Genomic DNA, 23,084 nt, shown 5'->3' with positions numbered 1-23,084 from the left:
TAGTTTGTTTCTCTCCTGTAGATTCACTTCTTTACTCGCTGTGGATGAAAAAGCAGCTCTGTCTGGGTGAACACCTCTTCTTATGCGGCAGACGCACTTTGCTCCGCCCCCTTCTTCCTGCCCTGCTGGGATTTGTTACTGTGCCGTCACGTGACTCAGATGCGCTCAGAAGACGCATTTGGACTGCAGAGAGTGAGAAAGAGGAGCAACATGTGGAGATATTTTATGACTGTAATTGAAAATGCTGGAGAACAGATGGAAGGCGTGTCAAGCCACAGGAGACCACAACAAGCTGTAGAGTTCAGCTTATTTTACCTCAGTTAAATGCTTTGACTGAAGTCTCACTGCACACACTCAAACTTAGTGTTTGTGTACACCTTGGTCATTATAACCTGACACTGATCAGTGCTGCTCTGACGATCACACTCACATCCATGTAATCATTTAACTGGGCTGATCTGGAGTTACTGCACAATGCTGAATGTGTCCTTACAGTACAGGGAATAACTCTCTCTGTGTTCCTGTAGAGAAACTCTGGGTTTGTGTGCTGACGAGCATCACTAACAGTAAGATACAAAGACTCACTCATACCTTTCCACACGTGTGACAAATTCAAAAAGCTGCTGAAACCTTTAGAACATCATAAACTACACATTGTTGTCCTCTTTTAGGATGGAACAGCTTTCAGATTTATTTACTCTTAAAAGGATAAAAGATCTTTTTAAGAATTTTGCATTCAAGACGAGAATGTTTAAATAAGTCATGTAAATGAGAATTTCAAAGTTGGTGGCTGCAGTATATACAAATTGGTGTATCTCAAAAATAAAACTATGAAGACACTCAAAATTAATTTGGAAACTGTTTTATGCAACTTTTTTACATTTACAATTTTGAGGGATGAACCTCTGAAATTTCTTTAACTAGAAATTTGTGTAAAAATACTTCTGTAAACATTTGGGATATAATGGTTGTATTGCTGTATAGCAACTTGAAATACTCCCAGAAATGGCACTACAACATGTAAAAATATAACGATAAGCTCAGGCAGACTTGGTTCTGTGGTAGGTCTAAAGGGTTAAACTGCTTCCTCACATCTGCTTCAAGATTATGAAGGGTTGTAGTAGGAGAAGGTGGTGTGAAATCCTCATAGCTGTGGAGTGAGGGGGGAGCTCCTGTGGGTGAAGTCTTTGATGGTGGTGATGGCTTTTCAGTGTTCCAAGTGACTTCTCAGTAAACAGTACATTTGCACACTGACGGAAAACAGCCCACGGAATGAACAATGGGCTGTAAGGTCAGTTTCTTCATCATTAATATGCAAATCATGACCATTGATCAAATTCCACGAGTACCCTTCACAGAGAGTTGGGGAATGGCTGCAATCCCAGCATTGTAAGATGGTGAAAGATGTACCCTTAGGGTTAGGGGCTCCAGATTGGACCCCCTGCCCTGCAATAATACATACAAAACCCAACAATCCCTTTGGTGACAATGGGAAGGAAAATCTCGCTTTTAACAGGAAGAAATCAGAAATCTCCGACAGAACCAGGTTCAGGTTCTTCTTTCACCCCACAGACGGTTGGGGTGAAAGAAGGAAGACAGGATAAAGACATGCTGTGGAAGACAGACAGAGATTAAGTATGATTGAATGCAGAGAGGTCTGTTAATACATAGTGAGTGAGAAAGGTGACTGGAAAGGAAAAACTCAACACATCATGGGAATCCCCCGGCAGCCTACACCTATTGCAGCATAAATAAGGGAGGATTCAGGGTCACCTGGTCCAGCCCTAACTATATGCTTTAGTAAAAGGGAAAGTTTGAAGCCTAATCTTCAAAGTAGAGAAGTGTAGAGTAGAGAGTGTCTGCCTCACCAATCCCAACTGGAAGCTGGTTCCACAGAAGAGGGGCCTGAAAACTCAAGGCTCTGCCTCCCATTCTACTTTTAAATACTCAAGGAACAACAACTAAGCCCTGTCAGTACTGCAGCATTTTGGATTAACTGGAGGCTTCTCGGGGAGCCAAGACCAAAACCCAAACCCAAAGTGGGTTTTGGTCAGTGATTGTTGATCAATGGTCATGAGAATTTGCATAATTATGATTGTCTGTGAAGGTTCTCAGTCATCCAGGTCATCGTAGTCAAAGGAGCTTGCAAAGAAAAGTGTCTGGACTTCACAAGTTAAAGAAGTCCAGACGCTTTTCTTTGCAAGCTCCTTTGACCATAATTAAGATTAAGGAACTGACCTTCCAGCCCATTGTTCCATCAGTGGGCTGGTTTCAGTCATTATGCAAATGTCCTGTTTATAAGATTGAAACCTGCAGTCAGCTGAGACTGAAGAAGTCACCTGGATGAGTGACGACGTTCTCCCACAAAACGCTACGTCCAGATGAACACAATCAACTTTTGGAGATTTACTTACCTGGATGATTGAGAATGCATCAAGACGATATATTGTGGTGGTTAATGTGCACCTCTTGGTGATTTGGGAGAATCATGTTTTTAATCATGTTGTGGATTGAATGTTGGGTTTTATTTTATTTTGTCTACAGACGTTTTTCTCACCTGTGATCGTTCAGATTGATTTGTTGAGTTGACTTGAATCACGTGAAGGTTTAAAGCTGCTCCTCCCCCAAAAATAATAAAGTATAATCATGAAGAATGTAATAATGTCTTCCTGTGTCAAACACAGCTGCAGTCAAAGCAGGAAGGAAAGCTGGTTCAAACTGTTGAGAGGCCCCATCATTAAAGCACAGGTAGATCTGGCTGAAATGAATGTTTAGCATCGAGGGAATTCAGATGTTCTGTTCAGTTTTCTTTCTATAGGTAAAGTTCACAGCAACAGCCGTCTTAAACTGATGTTGTGATCCACTGTATGGTTTATGATGGAGACACTGAGTCTGGTTCAGCTGCTTTGTTGGATTCTGTATGTTAAAGAGTCTGTTTACATGGTGGAGGGGGTGGGGGCTGAAGGTGTTGAAGTGGGTGCGGTAGGGCAGATTATTTATCTCCTTGTGGCAGAAGCCAGTTTGTCTCGTTCGCTACAAAGAATCGGCTTTTGGAGCAAACTTGTTCATGAACTTCACATCACCAGCCTGGGGTTTACAACTAGTGTTAATGGAGGACGTTTGAAGGTTCAGTTTGTTCCACGACTGCATTTCACTCACTGCCTGTTTGTATCTCTGTCACTGCAGGACCAACGTGGACTGAGAAGTCAGCGCTCAAAGCTTGGGAAAGTCAGTCTTTTACGCAGACTTCAAACTTAAAAACACACCAGCTCATCCACAGTTAAAGCGTACACTTGTGATCAGTGTGGCAGAGCTTTTACTCACAGTAAGAGCTTACAGAGTCATCTAGTTACCCACTCTGGAATAAAAGCATACAGCTGTGTGGAAAAACTTTCAGCCAGATAGAAAGCCGGTAGTAATATAGCTGTACTTTTTTTTTTTATTGTTCTCATTTTTCAGAGGGAGACATGCAACATGGGACCTCTCAGACTCTCCAGACTCCCCACCACCATGGTTGCTAATCCAGACCCCCCCCCCACAGTTGTGCAGGATCCTACAGGATAAGGTCTGTGTGAGGAAACCATTATCGACATCAAGCTTGCAACCAACCACCTGGTGATGTTGGCGCTAAACGCCTTTCTACAGGAAACATGCTACGGATGTCAAACAGCTCATCCCAGTCAACTGCAACACAGCTGCTTGCTCGAATTGCCCGAGTATTACTTTGACACACACTATGATGATGTGATGCTAAGGCTCAAGACATTCCGATTCATCCCCGCCAGACGCCTGTTTGTACGCTCATACACAGTCAATGGGACTGGAACAATTCAGCAGGACTGCAGAACACACCATGACTGAACTGAGATCATCACAACATATAGTATGCACAATTAACGACAACATTGCGCTGCTGTTAGAAGCAAGTAGTTATGCCCGTCAGGTTAAACCAGGCATGCTTCGCATGATTGGTAACTACTGGGCTGGGAGACCCCTGGTTTAATGTATGTTGTTCAGTATTCATTGTCTGTGTGAATGAAATAAAAAGACATGTTAACACCAACATCTTAGTCATTTGTGGCCAACTTTGCTTCCCACACAGAGCGTTTCTGACACTCGGGCGCTGCTTATACAATAGAGAAAAGCAACAATACAGAGTGTTTCTCTGCTCCAAGACATCAGCGGGCCTTTCACACGGTAAGCGTGTCTGTTATACCCAGCGCATAAATGTCTGTATGTCAGTGCTGATTATTCAAACCCCGTTTAAAATGTGACACACATGTTGTCCGAAAACAATTCCTCTAAATTTGCAAAGTTACTGATTTAAAAACATATTTTTGAATTTTTAGTTGCATGTCAAACATATGATAGACTCTTGAGCATGTTTCTATAGCTACATTCACAATGGTATAACCGTGCTAAATAAAAGATGCCCAAGCACCAATGCACTCTAATGCCAGCCTCTGAACTGTATGTTGATAAGTACATGAAGCGTACCTCTACAGCTGAAAACAGTTTGTATCTGCACTCTGAGGGTCTGCTGAATTGTTTTTACAGTTTTTCTCGATTGCTAAAACACATTTCTTGAAACTACGCCTCATATCCTCACAACAGTAAACACAAATCCATAACATCTCACTCAATTTCCCAAACATCCTATTTCCAGGTCAAAATGAAGCTCTACACCCAAAACTATTCACTCCTGCTGAAAAACCAAACTTTGCCCTCAGACATCAAACACAAGCCCTCAAAAACACACACACTACAACAGAGTTTTGCACACTGGTACAATTAATTCAAAACAATAGTTCCAAAACAATTAGGTTGCCTATGGTTCTCCCCTTCAAAACCCTTGTCACACGATAAACACAAAAGCCTTAACCTGCCTCCACCAGGTGGTCGTCTCTGTGTCCTACAAAAATAGAAGCACTCATTACTGTAACTGTCACACATTCATTTTACAGGAAAATAATGGAAACATACAGCCGCTAGGACACATGTCTCAATACTTAGGTCACTTTTGCAAAACTCTTCACACAATTCTCCTAACTGACCCTCAGCTTGGCAAAGCAGTTCATTTCACATTCAAAATGCACTACAACTACCAAAACACTTTATTCAGGTCTCAAATAAACTCATTCTTCCAGAACACTAGCAAAGATTGACAGCCGACAAACACACTTTGTCACCCACAAAACAATGACCTAAAAAACACTAACAACATGTAGCATTACACAGTGTTTTCTTGTGTAAAACAAGGACACATCTGTTTATAATTTCAATATATGTTACTGGAATGAATCAGACATCATGCAGAATTCGTTAATATTTGTTTATGTATTTTTATGTTTTTGCACTAAGTAATCCCAAAATACAAGAATTTGTATACACACCATCCACTGATACACATACAATAGTAATGCTAATCTACTTGGTCTTCTCCATTTGGCCACAGGTTCTCATCCACATCACATCTTATGTCATCCAGGGCGATACACCTAGGAAAGGATCTTCTGGCATGCCTGATCCATCCCTGGCAATCTTCTGCTGATATCTCCAGGCATCCAGCATTCGTTGCATCCAGGAGGGACATTTGATCATGTGGATCAGGGGTGCCCAATCCTGGTCCTCGAGAGCTACCGTCCTGCAGCTTTTAGATGCATCTCTACTGCAACACAGCTGAATCAAATGGTTTGATTACCTCTTCAGCGTGCCATCAAGTTTGGCAAAGGCCTGATAACAAGCCATCATTTGATTCAGGTGTGTCGAAACAAGGACGCATCTTAAAGCTACAGGACAGTAGCTCTCGAGGACCGGGATTGGGCACCCCTGATGTGGATGATTGTCGTAAACCTTCCACCGAGGAAAAGAATTCCTCTATGGGGTTGAGGAATGGAGAGTAAGGTGGGAGGAAAAGAGACTCCATTCTGGGATGGGCTGCAAACCACTCGGTGACTGCACGGGAGTGATGAAATGCCACATTGTCCCATACAGTTCTAAATGTTGGCTCATTCCTTTTCTCCGCATCCCTTTCCTCACCTAGCACAACCCGACCATAGAGATCATGCAGGAGCGCAAGGAGCCGTTCAGTGTTGTATGGCCCAATCAGTGGTCTGTGTAGCAGCAGTCCATCAGTGGATATTGCTGCGCACATTGTGATGTTGGCACCCCTCTGGCCCGGGACATTCACTGTGGCGCTCTTCCCAATCACATTCCTCCCTCGTCGCCGTGCTTTGGCCAAGTTGAAACCTGCCTCATCCACCAAGATGAAAATGTGGTGCGTTTGCCTGCCTTCAATCTCCATGACTCTCTAACATAAATCCACAAGGCAACATAAGCTGTTACAGTAGTAAATTTGTAAAATTGTCTTTGTGTGTGTTTGGTTTTGTTCAAAAACAGATCTGTATTTCATTCTGATCTTACCTGGACATACTGGTTCCTGAGTTGCTTGACATGTTCAGAGTTCCTCTCAAAAGGCACAGTGTGCAACTGCTTCATCCTGACCTGATGTTTTTCAGGACTCTAGAAATTGTTGTTACGCTTACACTGTGAATGTTTGCAAAAGTAACGTTGTCTGCCAAGACTCTGTGTCTAATTTCAGTGAGTTTTATCCCATGTTTCTGATGACCAGATCAACAATGGCAGTTTCCTGCACATCAGTGAACATCTGTCCTCTCCCTCCTGTGTGAGGTAACCGTTGAGTCCTAAGCAGAAATGGAACAACAATTACACAAAAGCTTATTTACTTCTGAAATGTGCAAATGCCCTGCAGAATACAAGTTACCTGTTGGTTTGCTGGAAAACTCTAACACTAGATGCCACTGTAGAGCGTTGCAGATTTGGCTGCACTCTCTGACCAGCCTCTCATTGAGTGACCATGATTTACTACATGATCAGTTACAGTAGCTCTGATCTCATCTGAGACTACAGCTCTTGATCTTCCTCTTATTCTTCTTCCACCATGCATATGTATTCCTCACCCCTTCCCAGCCACTCTTCTTCCTCTTTCAGCCACTTCTCCATTTCTGGCTGGGTCCATGTTTACGTCACACAACAAACCTATTCAGCAGTTGTCTCCTTTTGTAATGAAATTGAAGGAGTAACACCTGTGTAGATGTTCATCTACAATGAGAATCAGCTGTGGCTGGTTAAACTGCATTTTTAGATTTAAAATATGTTTCAATAAAATATTGCTGTTGGATTTTGCTGTCTTTTTAAGTTTTGCATTGTTTTGACCATAAGTTTAACAGTTTTGAAAACAGTATGTAAGCACATGCAAAATGTCCTGTACGTACAAAGGTTTTTGGCAGTTGTTGCATCTGAGTGAGAAAATAATTCATGAAATTTGAGAGATGTAGTCATTGAATGCATTTTGTGCCAAAACAATGATAACTGGTCCTCAGTTTAGTCCACATAGACTTCTGTTGTGCTCACTGTGTGAGGAGTTTTGTGACCTAAGTATTGAGACATGTGTCCTAGCGTCTGTAAAAAACCTGTAATGATCTCTCTCTCTCTCTCTCCCTCTCTCTCTCTGTGTGTGTGTGTGTGTGTGTGTGTGTGTGTGTGTGTGTGTGTGTGTGTGTGTGTGTGTGTGTGCGCCCTCACAGCAGGAGCTTTTCTCAAACGCATTTCCAATCAGTTTTTTACAAGAAGTGCAGCTCATACAATGGTATAAATGTATTCTTTGGGTTTCTTTATGAATATGAGACTCTAAAGATTTTGAGTTCGTGCATGTTGTGAAACAAGAATCTAAATATTTGTGTCACAATGATTTCTATAAAAGCGTGTTGTTTATGGGGATAATGCAACAAATCTTTTGTGCGTCCTATTAATGATCAATGGTGATTGAAGAGGAACCCATGCTCAGGACATTTTCATGACAAGTGTCAGCGCAGACAACTACTAACGAGAGAACATGTTTTATCATCATAAAGACTGTGATATGAAGCATCGTTAAAGTGTCACTTCAGTAATGTTGACTCATGTTTTTAATAATGACTTTAAAACACTAAACTCTAATTTCTGTGGTTTATTTTAAGTTTACAGAATATAACATGTGGTAAGACGACGAGTTTTACTTCTCACTGTCGTGTTATGTGTATCTATTTATCATGTATGCTACTTTGCTCTGTGGACTGTAAAATGTTTCATTGTGTTCATGAAATAAACCAGACTTTCACTGTCTGCATCTTTTACTGTTTTTCTGCTTTTGTTCACTCCAAGTTTGACAAACCTGCAGATATCCAGAGTTAACTCACTAACAATGTGGAGCAGTCTCAGTGTATTTAACTGCTTTTTCCCTGAACACAACCAACTGAGAGAAACGCCTGCAGGCCTCACTTTGGTCATTTGAGCGCTGAAGGAGATTTGTTCCATAGACACCTTATACTAGTGTTTCCTGCATTTAATCCATCACTACTATGTCCTATTTCAATCCAGATTCCTTTTATAGTTTGCAGTGAAATTTGTTAAACCACTGTTTAATGGGACAGAAGTACAAGTCACTCTTTACTAACACATTTGTAGATGAGTTTATTGCTGAACAACACAGCTAGAAGCCTCACACACCGGTTTTTGAAGTTTTGTGTGTAATGGTTGAGTCTATCAAACCCTACCCTTTTCTCCCCAGTATCACAACAGTATGACTCCCAAAGTACACCTTCAGCCCCCATCCCCTCCACCATGTAAACAGACTCTTTAACATACAGAATCCAACAAAGCAGCTGAACCAGACTCAGTGTCTCCATCATAAACCATACAGTGGATCACAACATCAGTTTAAGACGGCTGTTGCTGTGAACTTTACCTATAGAAAGAAAACTGAACAGAACATCTGAATTCCCTCGATGCTAAACATTCATTTCAGCCAGATCTACCTGTGCTTTAATGATGGGGCCTCTCAACAGTTTGAACCAGCTTTCCTTCCTGCTTTGACTGCAGCTGTGTTTGACACAGGAAGACATTATTACATTCTTCATGATTATACTTTATTATTTTTGGGGGAGGAGCAGCTTTAAACCTTCACGTGATTCAAGTCAACTCAACAAATCAATCTGAACGATCACAGGTGAGAAAAACGTCTGTAGACAAAATAAAATAAAACCCAACATTCAATCCACAACATGATTAAAAACATGATTCTCCCAAATCACCAAGAGGTGCACATTAACCACCACAATATATCGTCTTGATGCATTCTCAATCATCCAGGTAAGTAAATCTCCAAAAGTTGATTGTGTTCATCTGGACGTAGCGTTTTGTGGGAGAACGTCGTCACTCATCCAGGTGACTTCTTCAGTCTCAGCTGACTGCAGGTTTCAATCTTATAAACAGGACATTTGCATAATGACTGAAACCAGCCCACTGATGGAACAATGGGCTGGAAGGTCAGTTCCTTAATCTTAATTATGGTCAAAGGAGCTTGCAAAGAAAAGCGTCTGGACTTCTTTAACTTGTGAAGTCCAGACACTTTTCTTTGCAAGCTCCTTTGACTACGATGACCTGGATGACTGAGAACCTTCACAGACAATCATAATTATGCAAATTCTCATGACCATTGATCAACAATCACTGACCAAAACCCACTTTGGGTTTGGGTTTTGGTCTTGGCTCCCCGAGAAGCCTCCAGTTAATCCAAAATGCTGCAGTACTGACAGGGCTTAGTTGTTGTTCCTAGAGTATTTAAAAGTAGAATGGGAGGCAGAGCCTTGAGTTTTCAGTGTCACGGCAGAAGACACTTGAGGCTGGCTGGGTTCTCCTAAACCCCCAGCAGAAGACACTTGAGGCTGGCTGGGTTCTCCTAAACCCCCAGCAGACGAAACATGAGGCTGGCTGGGTTCTCCCGAACCCCCAGCAGACGAAACATGAGGCTGGACGGGCTCCTCGGGCCCCCCAGCTGAGATTGACGGCTGAATGGGTCCCTCTGGTCCTCCAGCAGAGGACAGGGGTAGAGGGGCGGACTCACTGGAGCTCTCAGCAGGGGATGACGGCTGAGACTGCTCAGTAAAGTCCTCTAATGAAGCCACTGGTGCTAGCATCTCGACCTCTAGGGGTCCAGAGGTGGCTGGTGACTGGCACCCAGCCTCTGGGGAGGCCCTAGAGGGAGCAACTGTCTCTGAGATGGCCAGTTTAACTGAACCAGTTAAAGTCTGTGTGAAGTGTGTTCCCTGCTTGTAATGAGGCTGTGAGGATAAAGGCTGGGTAAGTGAGTGGACAGGCTGCTGAACTGGTGGCAACTGAGCTACAGGTAGCAAAGTAGTAACAGGTGGTGGAGTGGCTGGCTGAACTGATAAGGCTGATGAATCTCTTGCCAACTGAGCTATTGACTGGGCTATGGACTGTAACATGGTGTCCACCGGGTCTGACTGTGACTGTAATGGAGGTGATGAGTGAGTGGCTGACTGAGTTAGCGACTGCTGGGCAGCTAACCGAGCTACCGGCTGAGCAGCTGACTCAACGAACACAGCCCCGGTATAAACAGTCATATGAACTGGTGAAACAGACAGAGCGTCTTTTCCACTCACCACAGCCGGCAGTTCTGAAGTCCTATTCTCCAGCTGTGGGGCGACGCGCCGACGGCGCGATCGTCGCTTCCTCCCGGGCAAAACCTCCGGCGGGCCGGGCAAAACCTCCGGCGGGCCGGGCAAAACCTCCGGCGGGCCGGGCAAAACCTCCGGCGGGCCGGGCAAAACCTCCGGCGTCCGGCTGAGTTGGGAAGCGGTAGCGGCTGGTGGGTGTAGGTGAAGTTCGTGAAGGATGAAGTCTTGCACGAGTGGGTGTAGTGAGTCCAATAGCCAGGGATAATCCGTGAGCAGCTGTTGCAGTCTGGCTTCCAGAACGTGGAGGAATGCTTCTCCCTCATGCTCTAGCCACAGGTTGATTATTTTTGAAGCGGAGTTCGTGATGAGGTCCCGAAGCTCCGTGGGTGGGGTGAATGCCGCTGGATCCATATCTGGCTGGTCCGTACTGTCACGGCGAGTGAGGTGAGCCGTGTGGAAAATAAAGGAGGATCCAAATGCAGGCAGTCGTGAAGGTGTGAAGGTGGTTTATTGAACATGAAAGTAAATACAAACGGCAAAAGGAGCTAGAACTAAACTATACTGGGATAAACTAAACTACAGAGCACAAACCTTAACGAGAACGACCAGAGGAGAATGATGATGATGGACAGCAGGGAAACACACAGATGAAGCAGGGTGGAAACACAGACGGACCAGCAACAACAATGACGGAAGACATGACTTAAATACACAGAGAACCACAGGGGAATTACACACAGGTGGTGGACACAGCTGGGAATAATCAACAAGACGAGACAAAGGTAAAACTGAACACACTCACATGAGACCCAGACCTTCACAATAAAACAGGAAATGAGAACACCACACCAAGACGCAGACCTGACACTGAGAGACAGACAGGAAATGACATATGAAACTAAACCCACATCGTAAACCCAGATAAACAGAAACATGGAACTCTAATAATAGAAATCATAATCATCACCATAACATGACAAGAGAACAAGAACACAATCCCTGATGCAAACTTAAATCAAAACACAATAAACTCAAAATACTGGGTCCAACGGACCCAGAACCGTGACATTCAGGTCCCTCTTCTGTGGAACCAGCTTCCAGTTGGGATTGGTGAGGCAGACACTCTCTACTCTACACTTCTCTACTTTGAAGATTAGGCTTCAAACTTTCCCTTTTACTAAAGCATATAGTTAGGGCTGGACCAGGTGACCCTGAATCCTCCCTTATTTATGCTGCAATAGATGTAGGCTGCCGGGGGATTCCCATGATGTGTTGAGTTTTTCCTTTCCAGTCACCTTACTCACTCACTATGTATTAACAGACCTCTCTGCATTCAATCATATCTGTTATTAATCTCTGTCTGTCTTCCACAGCATGTCTTTATCCTGTCTTCCTTCTTTCACCCCAACCGTCTGTGGGGTGAAAGAAGAACCTGAACCTGGTTCTGTCGGAGATTTCTGATTTCTTCCTGTTAAAAGCGAGATTTTCCTTCCCATTGTCACCAAAGGGATTGTTGGGTTTTGTATGTATTATTGCAGGGCAGGGGGTCCAATCTGGAGCCCCTAACCCTAAGGGTACATCTTTCACCATCTTACAATGCTGGGATTGCAGCCATTCCCCAACTCTCTGTGAAGGGTACTCGTGGAATTTGATCAATGGTCATGATTTGCATATTAATGATGAAGAAACTGACCTTACAGCCCATTGTTCATTCCGTGGGCTGTTTTCCGTCAGTGTGCAAATGTACTGTTTACTGAGAAGTCACTTGGAACACTGAAAACGCCACGTCCAGATGAACAGAATCAATTATGTTGGTACAAACAATTCACCACAAAAAAGACTCAATATTCAGGAAAATTCAGAAGTGCTTTAAACTGTGCAGTAAATATTTATGACAAACTCAAAACAATGTAACTTAAAACATACTGCAAAACAGTGCTGGCTCTCATCTCAGTGGGAGAAATTTTCATGGACATGTGCAGCTAGAATTTTACTTTGGAGGAAATGGGCTCAATGCAATTCTTAAGCATGTGTGCAAATGTCCGATGGATGGATGGACCTTTATTAATCCCTCGGCTCGGTTCCTCCGGGAAATTCAGTTTCCAGTAGCACAGCACCGACAGAAGTTGCATGTTGCAGATACGCTAAGGGAAATGAGAGTAAGGATATAAGCACAGGGCCCCACTCCACTGACGACCTGCTGCTGGCCAACACCCTCAACGACTTTTACTGCTGGTTTGATGAGACATCAAGCAGCCTTGACACCTCCACCTTCCCCAACAATAGAGACACTTTGGTCCATCATTCCCCCACCTCCCCACTCCCACCAGCACAGAGCCATCACCACCATCAAAGACTTCACCCACAGGAGCTCCCCCCTCACTCCACAGCTATGAGGATTTCACACCACCTTCTCCTACTACAACCCTTCATAATCTTGAAGCAGATGTGAGGAAGCAGTTTAACCCTTTAGACCTACCACAGAACCAAGTCTGCCTGAGCTTATCGTTATATTTTTACATGTTGTAGTGCCATTTCTGGGAGTATTTCAAGTTGCTATACAGCAATACAACCATTATATCCCAAATGTTTACAGAAGTATTTTTACACAAATTTCTAGTTAAAGAAATTTCAGAGGTTCATCCCTCAAAATTGTAAATGTAAAAAAGTTGCATAAAACAGTTTCCAAATTAATTTTGAGTGTCTTCATAGTTTTATTTTTGAGATACACCAATTTGTATATACTGCAGCCACCAACTTTGAAATTCTCATTTACATGACTTATTTAAACATTCTCGTCTTGAATGCAAAATTCTTAAAAAGATCTTTTATCCTTTTAAGAGTAAATAAATCTGAAAGCTGTTCCATCCTAAAAGAGGACAACAATGTGTAGTTTATGATGTTCTAAAGGTTTCAGCAGCTTTTTGAATTTGTCACACGTGTGGAAAGGTATGAGTGAGTCTTTGTATCTTACTGTTAGTGATGCTCGTCAGCACACAAACCCAGAGTTTCTCTACAGGAACACAGAGAGAGTTATTCCCTGTACTGTAAGGACACATTCAGCATTGTGCAGTAACTCCAGATCAGCCCAGTTAAATGATTACATGGATGTGAGTGTGATCGTCAGAGCAGCACTGATCAGTGTCAGGTTATAATGACCAAGGTGTACACAAACACTAAGTTTGAGTGTGTGCAGTGAGACTTCAGTCAAAGCATTTAACTGAGGTAAAATAAGCTGAACTCTACAGCTTGTTGTGGTCCCCTGTGGCTTGACACGCCTTCCATCTGTTCTCCAGCATTTTCAATTACAGTCATAAAATATCTCCACATGTTGCTCCTCTTTCTCACTCTCTGCAGTCCAAATGCGTCTTCTGAGCGCATCTGAGTCACGTGACGGCACAGTAACAAATCCCAGCAGGGCAGGAAGAAGGGGGCGGAGCAAAGTGCGTCTGCCGCATAAGAAGAGGTGTTCACCCAGACAGAGCTGCTTTTTCATCCACAGCGAGTAAAGAAGTGAATCTACAGGAGAGAAACAAACTAACGTACCGATCAAAAACCACTACCAACGTCTGGATAAATATCTGCATCGATCCGCCCACCCTTGTCTCCTGGATCGTAGCTGAGAGAAAGAGTTGCAGCTTCATCACGGACTTTCTCTCGGTTTGTGGGCTCATCTAAAGGTAAGCACCGAGCTAACTTCAACACTTGATTTACTAACCCTGCGCAAATTTGCAGAAATCCCCTGAACCCAACACCTACTAGAATTTCTGACTTTTTTATTTTCTGGTGAAAGTCCCGAGGTGTTAATCACCCCTGCTGAGATTTGTACAGGTCATATGCTCGATTCACATCCTGCTTTTGTTGTGCAAAGCACCCATTGTCTTTGAGGCCTGGCACATTTGCTTTTGCACACACATACAAACGCTGCAAATCTGTGTTTATTTGACAGTGTAAGACAAAAGCAGCAAAAATAAAAACTGTTCCAAGAGTACAGTCTTAAAGGCTCACTATACAAACAATCTGGAGACATAAATATGGACACGTGTATTGAAAAATATTGATATATATATATTAGGGCTGCCACGATTAGTCAACTAGTCTCGATTACGTCAACAATCAAATTCGTCAACGACTAATTTAATAGTCCACACGTCGTTTGAAGCTGTATGTGTGTGTGTGTGTGTGTGTGTGTGTGTGTGTGTGTGTGTGTGTATATATATATATATATATATATATATATAAACACCCAGCACGCCCCTGCGGGCGGTTTATCCTTCAAGCTCGGGTCCTCTACCAGAGGCTAGTGGATAGTCTTTGTTTGTAAATTAGCGATAGCACTGCTGGAGCTTTTGTTTTTTTCCTTTTTTATTCTCGTTTCCACTTTTGTTTTTGTTCCTGTTACTGTATATATACAGCTGCTGTGTATATATATATATATATATATATATATATATATATATATATATATATATATATATATAAAAAAACACCCAGCACGCCCCTGCGGGCGGTTTATCCTTCAAGCTCGGGTCCTCTACCAGAGGCCTGGGAGCTTGAGGGTCCTGCGCAGTATCTTAGCTGTTCCCAGGACTGCGCTCTTCTGGACAGAGATCTCCGATGTTGTTCCCGGGATCTGCTGGAGCCACTCGCCTAGCTTGGGAGTCACCGCACCTAGTGCTCCGATTACCACGGGGACCACCGTTACCTTCACCCTCCACATCCTCTCGAGCTCTTCTCTGAGCCCTTGGTATTTCTCCAGCTTCTCGTGTTCCTTCTTCCTGATATTGCTGTCATTCGGAACCGCTACATCGATCACTACGGCCATCTTCTTCTGTTTGTCTACCACCACTATGTCCGGTTGGTTAGCCACCACCATTTTGTCCGTCTGTATCTGGAAGTCCCACAGGATCTTAGCTCGGTCATTCTCGGTTCCTGTACACTATGCCGGCCACTTGGTTATGGCGTTCCATGTATGCCTTGCCTGCTAGCATCTTGCACCCTGCTGTTATGTGCTGGATTGTCTCTGGGGCATCTTTACACAGCCTGCACCTGGGGTCTTGCCTGGTGTGATAGACCCCAGCCTCTATGGATCTTGTGCTCAGAGCTTGTTCTTGTGCTGCCATGATTAGTGCCTCTGTGCTGTCTTTCAGTCCAGCTTTGTCCAGCCACTGGTAGGATTTCTGGATATCAGCCACCTCCTCTATCTGCCGGTGGTACATACCGTGCAGGGGCCTGTCCTTCCATGATGGTTCCTCGTCTCCCTCCTCTTTCTTGGGTTTCTGCTGCCTGAGGTATTCACTGAGCACTCAGTCAGTTGGGGCCATCTTCCTAATGTATTCTTGGATGTTCGTTGTCTCATCCTGGACTGTGGTGCTGACACTCACCAGTCCCCGGCCCCCTTCCTTCCGCTTAGCGTACAGCCTCAGGGTGCTGGATTTGGGGTGAAACCCTCCATGCATGGTAAGGAGCTTTCTTGTCTTTATGTCAGTGGCTTCTATCTCCTCCTTTGGCCAGCCTATTACCCCAGCAGGGTACCTGATCACGGGCAGGGCGTACGTGTTGATGGCCCGGATCTTGTTCTTACCATTCAGCTGACTCCTCAGGACTTGCCTGACCCTCTGCAGGTACTTGGTGGTTGCAGCTTTTCTAGCGGCCTCTTCATGGTTCCCATTCGCCTGTGGGATCCCCAAGTACTTGTAACTGTCCTCTATGTCTGCAATGTTGCCTTCTGGTAGTTCAATCCCCTCAGTTCTGACTACCTTCCCTCTCTTTGTTACCATCCGACTACACTTCTCCAGTCCGAACGACATTCCAATGTCATTGCTGTATAGCCTGGTAGTGTGGATCAGTGAATCGATGTCTCGTTCACTCTTGGCATACAGCTTGATGTCATCCATGTACAGGAGGTGGCTGACAACTGCTCCGTTCTGTAGTCGGTATCCGTAGCCAGTCTTGTTAATGATCTCACTGAGGGGGTTCAGGCCTATGCAGAACAGCAGTGGGGACAGAGCATCTCCTTGGTAGATCCCGCACTTGATGGTGACTTGTGCTATGGGCTTGGAGTTGGCCTCTAGTGTTGTACGCCACATCCCCATTGAGTTCCTGATGAAGGCTCTTAGGGTCCCATTGATCTTGTACAATTCTAGGCATTCCAGTATCCAGCTGTGGGGCATTGAGTCATAGGCCTTCTTGTAATCAATCCAGGCAGTGCACAGGTTGGTCAGTCTGGTCTTGCAGTCTCGGCTGATTGTTCTGTCTACCAGTAGCTGGTGTTTTGCGCCTCTGGTATTCTTGCCAATTCCTTTCTGTGTCCCGCTCATGTATGTATATATATATATATATATATATATGTATATAAAAAAACACCCAGCACGCCCCTGCGGGCGGTTTATCCTTCAAGCTCGGGTCCTCTACCAGAGGCCTGGGAGCTTGAGGGTCCTGCGCAGTATCTTAGCTGTTCCCAGGACTGCGCTCTTCTGGACAGAGATTTCCGATGTTGTTCCCGGGATCTGCTGGAGCCACTCGCCTAGCTTGGGAGTCACCGCACCTAGTGCTCCGATTACCACGGGGACCACCGTTACCTTCACCCTCCACATCCTCTCGAGCTCTTCTCTGAGCCCTTGGTATTTCTCCAGCTTCTCGTGTTCCTTCTTCCTGATATTGCTGTCATTCGGAACCGCTACATCGATCACTACGGCCGCCTTCTTCTGTTTGTCTACCACCACTATGTCCGGTTGGTTAGCCACCACCATTTTGTCAGTCTGTATCTGGAAGTCCCACAGGATCTTAGCTCGGTCATTCTCCACCACCCTTGGGGGCATCTCCCATTTTGACCTCGGGACTTCCAGGTTATACTCGGCACAGATGTTCCTGTACACTATGCCGGCCACCTGGTTATGGCGTTCCATGTATGCCTTGCCTGCTAGCATCTTGCACCCTGCTGTTATGTGCTGGATTGTCTCTGGGGCATCTTTACAGTGGTGCCTGGTCTTGCCTGGTGTGATAGACCCCAGCCTCTATGGATCTTGTACTCAGAGCTTGTTCTTGTGCTGCCATGATTAGTGCCTCTGTGCTGTCTTTCAGTCCAGCTTTGTCCAGCCACTGGTAAGATTTCTGGATATCAGCCACCTCCTCTATCTGCTGGTGGTACATACCGTGCAGGGGCCTGTCCTTCCATGATGGTTCCTCTTCTCCCTCCTCTTTCTTGGGTTTCTGCTGCCTGAGGTATTCACTGAGCACTCGGTCAGTTGGGGCCATCTTTCCAATGTATTCTTGGATGTTCGTTGTCTCATCCTGGACTGTGGTGCTGACACTCACCAGTCCTCGGCCCCCTTCCTTCTGCTTAGCGTACAGCCTCAGGGTGCTGGACTTGGGGTGAAACCCTCCATGCATGGTAAGGAGCTTTCTTGTCTTTATGCCAGTGGCTTCTATCTCCTCCTTTGGCCAGCCTATTACCCCAGCAGGGTACCTGATCACGTGTTGATGGCCCGGATCTTGTTCTTACCATTCAGCTGACTCCTCAGGACTTGCCTGACCCTCTGCAGGTACTTGGTGGTTGCAGCTTTTCTAGCGGCCTCTTCATGGTTCCCATTCGCCTGCGGGATCCCCAGGTACTTGTAACTGTCCTCTGTGTCTGCAATGTTGCCTTCTGGTAGTTCAATCCCCTCAGTTCTGACTACCTTCCCTCTCTTTGTTACCATCCGACTACACTTCTCCAGTCCGAACGACATTCCAATGTCATTGCTGTATAGCCTGGTAGTGTGGATCAGTGAATCGATGTCTCGTTCACTCTTGGCATACAGCTTGATGTCATCCATGTACAGGAGGTGGCTGACAACTGCTCCGTTCCGTAGTCAGTATCCGTAGCCAGTCTTGTTAATGATCTCACTGAGGGGGTTCAGGCCTATGCAGAACAGCAGTGGGGACAGAGCTCTAGATCTACCAGATCTCCTTGGTAGATCCCGCACTTGATGGTGACTTGTGCTATGGGCTTGGAGTTGGTGTTGTACGCCACATCCCCATTGAGTTCCTGATGAAGGCTCTTAGGGTCCCATTGATCTTGTACAATTCTAGGCATTCCAGTATGCAGCTGTGGGGCATTGAGTCATAGGCCTTCTTGTAATCAATCCAGGCAGTGCACAGGTTGGTCAGTCTGGTCCTGCAGTCTCGGCTGACTGTTCTGTCTACCAGTAGCTGGTGTTTTGCGCCTCTGGTATTTTTGCCAATTCCTTTCTGTGTCCCACTCATGTATTGACCCATGTGCCTGTTCATCTTAGCCGATATGATGCCTGACAGGAGCTTCCATGTAGTACTGAGGCAGGTTATTAGTCGGTAGTTGGAGGGGACCGGTCCCTTCTTGGGGTCCTTGGGGATCAGGACCATCCGACCTTCGGTTAGCCATTCCGGGTGTCTCTCGTTAACTAGCAGCTGGTTCATTTGTGCTGCCAGACGCTTGTGGAGTGCAGTCAGCTTCTTTAGCCAGTAGGCGTGAACCATGTCGGGCCCTGGTGCTGTCCAACTCTTCATACTGGAGACCCTTTCTTGGATATCTGCCACTGTGATGGTTACTGGACCCTGTTCAGGGAGGTCGCTGTGGTCTGCCCTCAGATCCACTAGCCACTGAGCATTGCCGTTATGGGTTGCGTCCTTCTCCCATATGCTCTTCCAGTATTGCTCCGTCTCCAGCCTTGGTGGTGCTGTTCTCTTATTATTGTTCCCTTGCCACTGAGAGTTCTGTGGAGAACAGCTGGTTTATTCTCCTGCCTTCTATCTCTCTGGTGTACCTCCTCAAGCGGCTGGCCAAGGCTGTGAGTCTTTGCTCGGCAGTTTCCAAGGCCTCAGGTATGGACAGCTGGCTGTATTTCTTATGCACCTTCTTTGTCGCACCTTTCTGCAACTCTGTTAGTTGGCTAACCTCCCTCCGTGCTACTTTGATCTTGCCCTCTAGCCTCCTTCTCCATGGAGGGTACTGCCCCTTGTGGCTGTTCAACTTGTAGCCAAGCATCTCACTGATCACTGCTGCCGTATTGTAGATGAGCTTGTTAGTGTCGGTAATCGTGGTTGTAGGTATTGTCCGTAGTGCTGCATTAACATCATCTAGCAGACCTTCTGAGGTTACTTCATGTAATCTTGGTAACCGGCTACGGGGGATCCAGGTTTCAAGCTCCTATTTTTCAGGTCAGTTCCTCTCGCACTCAACGATCCTTCTCCTATCGCACTTGGGGCTAATCTCGGGTGGGGGTGATGATATCTCCCCCCTGACCTGGCGTCCTGACTCCTCCTTGCCATAGCATGTGTGTTGTGTTGTACCTCATCAATCTCTAGCTGTGATATCAGTCCCTTCTTTCGAATGTTGGAACACTGAGCTACTAGTTGTTTCGCCTTCATTGTGGATGTTGGGTATCGAAGAATCCATAGGTCCGTCATCCTATTCATGTAGCCCCTTCCGCCGGGGTTACTTGCGTAGTAGCATTCCATCAACGCCCTGTTTTCGTCTCTTGCCCACCGATGCCTTCTTGTTCCAGTAGCCCACTTTTCGTCAGGGTGCCCTGGTTCCTCAACACCTGACGCGGACCTTGTTGATCCGGGCGACGTCCGAGCCGGCATGCCTTCATATTTATCTGTCTCACTCATGTCTGCGGTAGGCTCGCTTAGCATAGGGGATCTAGCCTTAGGACCCTTACTGGATACAGACGCCCCAGGCAGGAATGGAACGTGCGATCCTGGGTTCCAAAGGCGTGTAGTCCACTACGCTATACACACACACACACACACACACACACACACACACACACACACACACACACACTCACTCACTCACTCACTCACTCACTCACTCACTCACTCACACTTGGAATTAAGCACATTTATTTAAAATGAAAAGCATGTTGTATGCAACACATCACAGAATAAATAATTATGAGAAAAAAATGTAAACAGTGACAGTGCAACTCAAGTATTGTTTTCAGTTTATTGTAAACTCTGCCGCTTTGGACAACACAAGGGGCATTAATAAACATCTTTGCTATTTAGTGCACAATATTTGAATAAACTAACAACATCCAGCGACATAGAACTGTGGCAGTCAGTGCAACTGAGGTAGGTATTAACATCAAGTCTAAGATGACTCACTTAATGGAGAGAAAAAGTGAGTGGCAGGTTTTTTTTTTTTTTTTATAAGAAAAGTAGCTTTTCTGCATTATCAGCAGTCAGACTGTTTCTGTTTTCATCTATAATGTGTGACACTGAGCTAAAAAGACTTTCACTTTCCACACTGCTACATGGGGATGAGAGGTATTTACTCGTCTGTTTCTCTGTTTAGAAGTCTCACAAGCACAGTCACAGCTGGGATGACATCAGAGGCTAGTGCGTCGTAGCTGCTCACTTTTTTAGTTAGTTCCTCAAAGGGGGTGAGGATGGCAACAGTCGTCTCCGTAAGAGCCCATTGGTGAGCGGTGAGATAGTCAGGGAGTTCGTGCTCAGAAACGCCCAGAACTCGCTTTTGCTCAATGAGGGACTGGAGCATGTAATACGTGCTGTTCCAGCGCGTCTGTACGTCCTGCTGCAGTCTCTTTTTTTGGCTGGTTGACCTGTCCCTGAATGTCCTCGAGGCGGGAGTAGGCTAAGGCGGAATGTTTAAAATGCCCAACTATTTTCCGTTCCACTGCTATAGCATCAGCTATGCTCCTCTGTGCTAATAAGCGTGGGTAAATAAGCGTGGGTAAACTCTTTTACATCCTGTGCTAATCTCACTGGGCAGGCGTACAGACACTTTGCAGGCCAAATGTCTCTCACCTTTGCCCTAGAAACAAGTCTAATATTTATCTGTGTCTGTAAGTGTGTTTGCATTGACCCTCAAAAGACTGAATGCCAACTCTCATGAGCACATTTGCAATGTGTGTATGAAAAGAAGTATAACTACTTATTCAATAAAAGGTCACAAAATACCACTAATAAAAGGCCGGTTAGAATAATGAATTTCCCACAACTCACTGCCTCTGTTTGTATCTCTGTCACTGCAGGACCAACGTGGATCGAGAAGTCAACGCTCTCAGGAGCCCGACAAATTTGTTGAAGAAAGAAGTGGAAGAAAAAAATACAACTGTGACGAGTTTGGGAAAGATTTTACTGTGAAAGCTTCCCTAAAAATGCATCAGGTCATCCACACTGGAGAGAGACCGTTCAGCTGTGACGAGTGTGGAAAGTCTTTTACCCACTCTGGAAGCTTAAAAACACACCAACTCATCCACACTGGAGAGAGACTGTTCAGCTGTGACGAGTGTGGAAAGTCTTTTACCCACTCTCGAAACTTAAAAACACACCAACTGATCCACACTGGAGAGAGACCGTTCAGCTGTGACGAGTGTGGAAAGTCTTTTACCCACTCTCGAAACTTGAAAGCACACCAACTGATCCACACTGGAGAGAGACCGTTCAGCTGTGACGAGTGTGGAAAGTCTTTTACCCAATCTGGAAACTTGAAAGCACACCAACTCATCCACACTGGAGAGAGACCGTTCAGCTGTGACGAGTGTGGAAAGTCTTTTACCCGCTCTGGAAGCTTAAAAACACACCAACTCATCCACACTGGAGAGAGACTGTTCAGCTGTGAGCAGTGTGGAAAGTCTTTTACCCACGCTGGAAGCTTAAAAACACACCAACTGATCCACACTGGAGAGAGACCGTTCAGCTGTGACGAGTGTGGAAAGTCTTTTACCCACTCTGGAAGCTTAAAAATACACCAACTCATCCACACTGGAGAGAGACCGTTCAGCTGTGATGAGTGTGGAAAGTCTTTTACCCACTCTGGAAACTTAAAAACACACCAACTCATCCACACTGGAGAGAGACCGTTCAGCTGTGACGAGTGTGGAAAGTCTTTTACCCACTCTGGAAGCTTAAAAACACACCAACTCATCCACAGTGGAGTTAAAGCGTACAGCTGTGATCAGTGTGGCAGAGCTTTTACTCGCAGTAGCAGCTTACAGAGCCATCTAGTTACCCACTCTGGAATTAAGGCATACAGCTGTGACATTTGTGGAAAAACCTTCAGCCAGATAGGGAGCCGAAATACACACCTACGCATTCACACCAGACATGATGTGTACTGCTGTGAGCAGTGTGGCAAACAGTTTGCTACAAACACAGAGTTACGATGTCACATGTTTACCCACTCTGAGGAGAGACCTTATAAATGTGACCTGTGTGAGAAGACTTTTAAATCTCCACGTTACCTGAAAGCACACCAACAGATCCACACTAGAAAGACTCTACAAGTGCAGCTACTGTGAGGTATGTATTTTTGTTTTTATGTTGTCAGCCCGACTGTTTGAAACAACTCTGCTCATCAAATTGTGTTAGCATGTTAGCATGTTAGCATGGAAAGGCAGCTCTGAATGATTATTCAGACTCTGATCACAGGTTTTTAGGGATAGTGTTTGAGAATTGTATTACTGTTATTGTAGCATTAAACTATTAATTTAATGTTTTTACTCTTATCGTTTTTATAGCACATTAAATTGAGCTGAGTGTGACAATGTAAACAGT

The 23,084-nt window shown here is 45.0% G+C and overlaps 1 protein-coding gene across 1 annotated transcript in view; it reads left to right on the top strand.

The window, feature by feature from the left end:
- LOC146624981 (uncharacterized) overlaps positions 1–22,828 on the top strand; it is a 58,988-nt gene extending 36,160 nt beyond the window's left edge. Inside the window, exons 4-6 of the mRNA XM_085362583.1 lie at positions 3,287–3,381; positions 7,443–7,458; positions 21,660–22,828. Coding sequence (XP_085218709.1) covers positions 3,287–3,381; positions 7,443–7,458; positions 21,660–22,828 — 1,280 coding nt within the window. The remainder of the gene's footprint in view (positions 1–3,286; positions 3,382–7,442; positions 7,459–21,659) is intronic.
- Positions 22,829–23,084: the final 256 nt, after the last annotated feature.

Source organism: Diplotaxodon limnothrissa, linkage group LG9 (genome assembly GCF_057381915.1).
Source record: "Diplotaxodon limnothrissa isolate DT_005_m linkage group LG9, D_limnothrissa_male_GT1.1, whole genome shotgun sequence".
NCBI lineage: Eukaryota > Metazoa > Chordata > Actinopteri > Cichliformes > Cichlidae > Diplotaxodon > Diplotaxodon limnothrissa.
This window is presented reverse-complemented; position numbering and strand designations above follow the sequence as displayed.